We start from the raw sequence: 8134 nt of genomic DNA, 5'->3' as shown, positions 1-8134 counted from the left end.
AAAATAAAATAAAATAAAATAAAATAAAATAAAATAAAATAAAATAAAATAAAATAAAATAAATTATATTTAAATAATTGTTAAGATAATACATATATTATAAAACTAGAATATTTTTATTTCTGTTTTCAGTCACTTAAAATTGATAAGCAGAAATTATATTATATTATTTCTGTATCTATGGATTTCTGTTTTGATGATGAAGTACAATTGTTAATATTCTATTTAAATTATATGTAAGCAAAAAGTAGAACAAATAAAACGTTCTTCCTTAAAATATTTGTTTAATGTATCTTAATTACATTTAATAGATATTAGAATGTAATTTAAATTGGTAATTTAAATCAGTGCCATATTCAAAATACCATTGGTAAAAATAAAATATAAATAAAAAAAATAATAGAAGAATAGAAATAGTATAAGAATTAAACTTCAATGCCATCTTTTGACTATTAAAACATTTCTTTAAAAATAAAATAAGGAAAAGTAAGAATTGAGTTTCAGCACCATCTTTTAAAATTTATGTTTTTCTTTCTTTTTTTACTTGTGAGATGGCGCTAATATCAATTCTCCATTTTATCTCTATCCTCATTATACTTGCTCTCCTTGTTTATATTTTCGAAAGAAGTACAAGATTCGATATTTCGATTCGATATTTTCATTCAATACATTAATTATATTTCAATATTTAATTTCTTTTTTACATTAAAAATTATCTTAATTTTTATTGTAAAAAAATAATAATTTATTGTAAAAAAAAAATAAATAATAATAAAAATTATAAATAGTACATATAATAATAATATTTCTTTTTAAAAACATATGTAAAATGACTGTAGAACGAATATATTTGTTTCAATAATAGAAATCAATTTATTGATTGAGCTTTATCAGAGTAATTATTTTAATTTTATGTTTGTTAGGAAAATTTATCAATTTTAAGATATTTAAAATTATGCATCCATGATTTTATTACTAATAATAAATAATTACGTACACTGATTCTGCAATCGTTATTTTTTTAATGAATATAAGAAAATGATTTGTGAAAAATATACAAATCAATGATTGAAAATTTAACAAATTATATATGCATTATATAATGCATATATAATGAACACATGAATTTATACTATATCTATACATATAGTTGCGTAATTCGAATATTTTTCTTACAAAGCTTATTATATGAATAATGGATTTATAATTTGTAAAATATATTATATAAAAATAAAATGCAAGTAAATTTTTATCAAATAAAAGTATTATTTAAAATTTCAAAAAATTATTTCAAAATTATTATATTTTTATTAAATGTATCTTTTATTCAACAAAAACAATTTTATTTTTTAAAATAATTTCTTTACGTATTTTTGTTCTTTTTTTTTTATTGTATTAACAAAAATAAAACTATTTTTTAATAATTAACTAAAATTTCATTAATATTACTTTTTTATCACGTGATAGAATTTCATAACCGTTATATCACATCAAAAACAAATAAATTTGCGCCAAACTTATATAGGACAAATTAACCTTTTTTATTCGATACGACGTTATTTCTTTTAAAATTTTTTTATAATCATGAAAAAATAATATTTAAATAATATGTAATACAAGGACAACTATAATTTTCAATAATCATGAAGCAAACTTGATATCTATTTTGAGTTGTACGTAATGTGTTAATCGTTTATTTATAACACTACTGTGCTGCATTTTCAGTTAATCGGACAAGTAGAATATAAAATGATATATTATATTTGAACTGTCAAATAACTTGTTTATAAAATCATGGACGAAATTTGGTTTCATCTCTCTAATCAATTTGAGACACTTCAGGTAATTATAATTCTTGAAAAAATATATATTTTAAATAATTTATATAATATATGATTTTAATGTGATATAATAAATCCATTAAATAAGCTTAACTAAGTTTTTGAGAGGAAATAATATTTTTTTTCTAATATTTATAATTAATAATTTGTTTAAAAAAATATTTCTAAAAGTATAGCAATTCAATTTTATTAATTATAAATTATATTATTCCTAATTATAGATTATATTAAATAAGAAAAGTATCATTATTAATTATTTGTTTCATTCATTTTTGTATAAAAATTTTAATTATATTCAATTTTATATTTTTAAATATGGATTTTTTTGGAAAAGATTCAAACCTCATTACTTGTACAACAAGGACAACAATGGATCATAACATGGTTCGCTCAAGCACGTCAGGTTTTTTATAAATTATACAATAATCAAAACATACAAAATGTTAAAGAAATTGTACAACATCTACTTATTTGGATTGAAAAAACATGGGAACACTTACAATTTCAGTATTATAATATACATTTCAATATCACTGGACTTTATAGACAAATAAAAACTTTTTATAATAATGAAGGTATTAAAATAATGTTAAAAATTTTGTGATTTCATATCAAAATTAATTGAAACAATGTTATAACATTTGTATTAAAATATCAAAATAATATTATGTTTAAGTCTGTAATAATATAATGTAATTTTTATTTTTTTAGTGTCAAATAGGGAACTTGCATTTTGTTTAGCAGGTCTAGTTATTGGTACTTTAGTTGGTTATTATATTAGAATTACTTGGGAACATGTGCCTCGTCATATGCATCATATAAAAGCTATTATATGTCATCATTACATTGGTATTGAGGTATTAAATTAAAAAATTTAAATATAATAATAATAATAAATTCATTTACATAATAATAATTAATTTCTAATTTAAAATACTATTTATATTATTTAATATATTCATATTGAATCTATTATAAACAATGTAGGGTGTATCCATGATAGATGATGCAGAAATGCCTATGATAGAAAGGTCTAATGAATTATTAGTACAAGTTAAAGCAGCCTCTGTTAATATTGTTGATACAAAAATTTGCAATGGTTATTCTAAGATTTACAGAAGACTTCTTAATTATGGTGTATGTAAAATAAAAAATTATTTTTTTTTATTATCTAAATTATATTGTTAATATATTTATTATTTATTTATTTTTAGAAACATAAAGAACTCCCAGTAACTTTAGGTAGAGACTGTACTGGAGTGATAGTAGGTATAGGACAAAATGTTATTAATTTTGACATTGGGGATGAAGTATTCTTAGCTGTACCTTCTTGGGCTCCTGGTACAATGGCAGAATATATAGTAGTTCCAGAAAGTCAAGCAGTTAAACGACCAAAACTTTTTACTTTTGAAGCATCTGCAAGTCTTCCCTATAGTGGATGTTTAGCTTGGGATGCCTTAATTAATAGGTCTACAATTCAAGAAGGCGATGCAAAAGGAAAACGGTATTGTAAAATAAAATAAATATTGTTTGTATAAATAAGATATAATAATAATATAAGATATATTATATAAGATATATAAGATATATAAGATATATAAGATATATAAGATATAATATAAGATATAAGATATATAAATAAGACTATAAAATTTATTTTTTAGAGTACTTATATATGGTGGAAATACACCTGTTGGTTGTATTTTAACTCAACTAGTTAAATTATGGGGTGGATATGTACTTACAATATGTACACCAAACGCAATTCCTGTATTAAAAGCCTTAGGAGCAGATAATGTTATATCATTGGATAATTCAAATTTAGAAAAAGAATTACAATTACATGACAAGTAAGTATAATGCAAATACTTTTTTATGAAAAATGAAAAATACATATTAAATTTATTCTGAATTAATATTAATATTAATAATAAAATTCAAGTAGCTTTTAATTAAATTTTTAGTATTTGAAATTAGCTAAATTTGTAGATTCGATGCTATATTTTATACTGGAGGTCAACCAATTGATGAACGTATATTAAAACAGAATTTAATACCTTATGGTTCTTATGTTTCTACAGTCCCTGAACAATTAATATCTGACTCATTAGGTTTTATATTTAGAAGTATATTTGCTGGATGTGTACGAGTGAAGTTATTAATTCAGGTAAAATAATACTTGTTGTAATTAAAAATTCAATATTATTTAATATGCAGCATTATATTTATTGTAGTATGTATTTGGATTCAATATGCATCAGTGGAAAGAAGGTTCAAAAATTAACACAGCATATTTACAAGCATTGTGTGATTTAGCTGATGCTGATCAATTGCAAATGGTTGTAGATAGAGTATATGGTCCTTATAATATTGAACAAGCATTACATCACATATTAGATCCCAATGCTATTGGTAGTACTATAATAACATTTCAGTGACAATTAAATATTATACATATGTAGAAAAGTTTTCAGTTATATAAATATTGATTTCTTTTATTAATATATGTTATATGTATATAATATCCATAATACCTAATCACTGCCAAATACCATCCAAAAATTGAAATTTTAATTCTATATAAGATTATAAAAACAATAATAACAAAAAATTTTAATGAATGTGATGCAACCAGTAAGACTGAATAAATGTTGTAATGAAATTATTTTACATAGACAAATTGTTATCTATTTGTATATGTAAATGAACAAAAATTGTAATAAAATATGCAATGAATACAATTAATAATATTGAATGGTACATATTATACTATGTATAAAAATGTATAAAAAACATTTTTATTGTACAAAAATGTAAAATGAAAATTAATTAAATTAAATATTATTTGTATATGTATAATCTATTTTATGAAATAAATATAAAATTGTTTAAATATTTTTAGATTTGTAATAATTTTATATATTGAGAATATTATAAGTGATTCAAATTGAAATATTTTTGTAAACATTGACATTCATATTTGAAAAAAATTAAAAAGTTTTAAAATTTTTAAATAATTATTTTGGTCTTCCACGTGGTTTTCCTGTTGTACTTTTTTTAGTCTTTTTAGTTGTTCCTTTTGTCTCTTCTATCTGTAAAAATATAATATATGTATATTAATTTAAAAATAATATAAAATAATATAATATTAAAAATTGTTATTTATACTTACTTTACGTTTTGTAGGAGTTGAATTTGGTAATACTTTAAAGAATGTATCCAATCTTCCTTGAGTGGAAGTATTTCGTGCTTTATGTAATTTTTTTGCACCATTTCTTACTCTTTCTTCATTAAATTGTTTATCACCACATAGGTACTTTACTAAACCTTCTTCATCTGGTTCTATCCATTTTAACTTGAAAAATATACATATTTATATATATATTTCATGTGAATACTTGTTATAAATATAATAATAATAATAATAATAATAAAAAAACTTATTAACATAAATTATTATATAATAAACCAATATATAATATTAACATATAAGTTTATTATTATTATGCAACCATCAATTAAATCAATCCATCAAAATCTATTAAATATAAAATTTTAGACTTACATCAATTGTTTCAGGATCTGTTACTTCAGGTTCTTGAAATAATAATCGAGCTTGTTTGTAATTCCAATCTTCTGGAATTGGAAATTTCTTAGTATCCAAATTTTCTACAATTTTTTCAAGTGTCCTATGTGTTTTAATTAACTCAATAGCTCTTTTTGGTCCAACTCCTTTAATACTATTTGTATAATCACAACCTAACATTATACAAAGATCAATGAACTGTAAATAATAGAAATAATAAATGATTAATTTTTAGAAAAATTGAAGATGAAGAATAATGTGTATAATATAATTTATGAGCAATTACGCATTTTAACTTATTGAATGTGCTTAAATTTTACTTCATATTATATTAAAATTTTTATATATTTTCTTATAACATTTTTATATACAAAAATATTATATATTTATCATATAAATAATTAATAACAGAAATATTAATATCATGTTATTTTTACATACTTCATCATGACTTAATTCAAGACCTTCTAATACTTTATCTTGATGAAATTCTTGTACAGGCATTTTTCTTGCTTCACTAAATGTTAATCGTCTGAGTAAAATATTGCATCCAAAAGTAAGTGCATCCATATCTTCTGTAGCAGTTGCAAAAACTTTACCAGCTTTTACCATAGCAGCACATTGTGCTTCAGCTTCACATGGAGCCTATAAATATAATATATTATAATGAAAATTATAATTAATATTTTGTTTTTACTTACATCAATGTAAGGAATACCCATTAACTTCAATAATTGTTTAGCTTCTTCTGCATGCTCTTTTGTAACTTTTACTAATCTTCTGTTAAATTTTTCTATATCTTCTACATTTCCTATGTTCAAAATATATAGAATATTATAAAAAAACTTTAGAATCATATTTATATAATAATATAATCAAAAGCAATAAATTATATTTATTAGTTTTAAAATTAAATAATTGGATAATTAAAAATACCAGCTTCTTCTGCTGCTTGTAATAATTTCTGTGCTTCGTCTCTCTTTTCAGCTCGTTTTGCTAATTCTCCACCTTTTAAATTTGGTGGTTTTCCATCAAATACATATACAGGTTTTATTCCTTGTTCTACTAAACGTATTGTTCGATAAAACATACCCATTAAATGACTATAACACAAAGAATAATCAAAGAATAATATAAAATTACATAGATATTCATTAATTATGTACCTAGTTGTTTCACCATCTACGGATGTAAGTTGAGCGCCTTCGCTACGTACTGCAATAAGAAATTGATATAAACACATAGATGCATCTATGGCTATTTTACGACCTAAAATAAAAAATGAAATATTGTTTTTATAATAAATTTTGATAAATATTTGAATAAATATTTCAAAACTCTGAATTATTAATACCAAAATAATGTTTCAATTCTTGTTCTTTGATAGCATTTGGTGCAATATCTGCTATTAATTTCGCTAAACCCAAAATACCCATAATAATAATTAATCACTCACGTTGATTAATAAAATTATTCAACAATAATTGAAACATGGAATTGACAAAGATGCATAAAGCAAAAAGTCTTTCGCGCCAATATTACGTTCTATAATAATCATTATATATATAATATATATATTATATTACAATAATAAAAAAAATTCTTGCATTATTTATCAAATTTAAAAAAATTGAAATTATCAAATATTCATTGCATATATATTTTTTTATATTTAATTTTGTTTTTCAAAAATAAATAAAATATTAATAAACTTAAGCAATATTTATAGCTTATGTTATCATGAAAATCGTATTTAATAAATTTCAAAAATTATATTATTATATATATTTTAAATTAAACATAAAATGTATATTATTTTTATAGAAAATAAATATTTTATTATAATCCATAAATAATATCATTAAAATATTTTTAATGAAAATATGTTAAAAAATTAAACCTTAGCTTATTGAATTGATATATATTATATTACATATATAGTATCTATGTACATATATATGGCAGTGCATTTTTCCACGTGGTTTAAGTATTCGGAACTGAATGTGATTTTGTAATATATTTGACATGAAAAATGGATAATAATTGTGATTTAATAAAAACAATTGTTGATGATCAAGAAGTGCCAAATTTCTCTGAAGATTCTGATAGCGAAAATGATGTAAGATATAATTGAATAAATTTTAATATTTAATTTTAAAAATGATTTTTAATTCAAAAAATTAAATAAAATTTTCAATATAGTTTCAGCCAAGGAAGCGAAAAAAAAGAGAAAATAAAGATTTTGATAATAATTTTCAATTTTTAAATGATGTTTCCGATTATAATAAGGATACATGGAATGACTTGAACAAATATATTAAACGAAAAGCTAAAACAAAACTTGATGATAAAATTAAAAAAATTAGGAAAGGATCTGAACATAAATTATATGTACATATATATTATTATTATTTTTATTACTACAAAAGTTATCAATAATAATAACTATATTAATATTATTATATTAAAATAAAGAAAAATACATAAGTAAATAATTTATAAATATACAATATATTATATTTATATAATACAATTTTATATTATAATATAAAATACTGATTATGATAATAAAAATTATTTTATATTGATTTATAATTTGTTATATTTATGTATTTTTTTTTTAGAATGAAATAGATAATGAATCCAACATAGATATATCTGAAATTAAAAAAATAGATGATGAACTATCTATATCAGAAGACGAACT

General features: G+C 20.5%; 3 protein-coding genes across 4 annotated transcripts in view; 2 read left to right on the top strand and 1 right to left on the bottom strand.

The window, feature by feature from the left end:
- Positions 1 to 1466: 1466 nt before the first annotated feature.
- On the top strand, positions 1467 to 4577 carry LOC102674039 (reticulon-4-interacting protein 1 homolog, mitochondrial-like). Of its 2 annotated transcripts, none has more exons than XM_031511870.1 (8): positions 1467 to 1842; positions 2161 to 2416; positions 2553 to 2698; positions 2829 to 2978; positions 3056 to 3345; positions 3506 to 3691; positions 3831 to 4008; positions 4076 to 4577. In XM_031511870.1, exons 1-8 carry the CDS (start codon positions 1795 to 1797, stop codon positions 4277 to 4279), a joined length of 1458 nt encoding a protein of 485 aa, XP_031367730.1. In that variant the 5' UTR covers positions 1467 to 1794; the 3' UTR covers positions 4280 to 4577. The 2 variants fall into 2 exon arrangements, with proteins under 2 accessions (XP_031367730.1, XP_006618562.1); XM_006618499.2 differs by having other exon boundaries at positions 1469 to 1842; positions 2176 to 2416.
- Positions 4578 to 4794: 217 nt separating this feature from the next.
- LOC102673911 (flap endonuclease 1) lies at positions 4795 to 6995 on the bottom strand. The gene is made up of 8 exons (XM_006618498.2): positions 6782 to 6995; positions 6594 to 6696; positions 6364 to 6530; positions 6129 to 6238; positions 5869 to 6072; positions 5407 to 5625; positions 5014 to 5196; positions 4795 to 4933 (listed from the first exon to the last, which is right to left on the bottom strand). Exons 1-8 carry the CDS (start codon positions 6861 to 6863, stop codon positions 4859 to 4861), a joined length of 1143 nt encoding a protein of 380 aa, XP_006618561.1. The 5' UTR covers positions 6864 to 6995; the 3' UTR covers positions 4795 to 4858.
- Positions 6996 to 7346: 351 nt separating this feature from the next.
- Positions 7347 to 8134, top strand: part of LOC102673773 (probable ATP-dependent RNA helicase DDX27) — a 3731-nt gene continuing 2943 nt past the window's right edge. The window contains exons 1-3 of the mRNA XM_006618497.2: positions 7347 to 7546; positions 7630 to 7818; positions 8052 to 8133. Coding sequence (XP_006618560.1) covers positions 7460 to 7546; positions 7630 to 7818; positions 8052 to 8133 — 358 coding nt within the window. The 5' untranslated portion in view covers positions 7347 to 7459. The remainder of the gene's footprint in view (positions 7547 to 7629; positions 7819 to 8051; position 8134) is intronic.

This window comes from Apis dorsata, unplaced genomic scaffold (genome assembly GCF_000469605.1).
Source record: "Apis dorsata unplaced genomic scaffold, Apis dorsata 1.3 scaffold_357, whole genome shotgun sequence".
Classification (NCBI taxonomy): Eukaryota; Metazoa; Arthropoda; class Insecta; order Hymenoptera; family Apidae; genus Apis; species Apis dorsata.
The sequence above is the reverse complement of the archived record's forward strand: the minus strand, read 5'-3'. Positions and strand labels throughout refer to the sequence as shown.

Excerpts from the sequence above, each read along its gene's own strand:
- LOC102674039 (XM_031511870.1), top strand. The coding sequence starts at position 1,795 with ATGGACGAAATTTGGTTTCATCTCTCTAATCAATTTGAGACACTTCAG. Across the intron at positions 3,346-3,505 it reads GGCGATGCAAAAGGAAAACG|AGTACTTATATATGGTGGAA; the intron begins GTATTGTAAAAT and ends TTTATTTTTTAG. Across the intron at positions 3,692-3,830 it reads GAATTACAATTACATGACAA|ATTCGATGCTATATTTTATA; the intron begins GTAAGTATAATG and ends CTAAATTTGTAG.
- LOC102673911 (XM_006618498.2), bottom strand. The coding sequence starts at position 6,863 with ATGGGTATTTTGGGTTTAGCGAAATTAATAGCAGATATTGCACCAAAT. Across the intron at positions 5,626-5,868 it reads TTGAATTAAGTCATGATGAA|TTCATTGATCTTTGTATAAT; the intron begins GTATGTAAAAAT and ends TATTATTTACAG. Across the intron at positions 5,197-5,406 it reads CAGATCCTGAAACAATTGAT|TTAAAATGGATAGAACCAGA; the intron begins GTAAGTCTAAAA and ends ATATTTTTCAAG.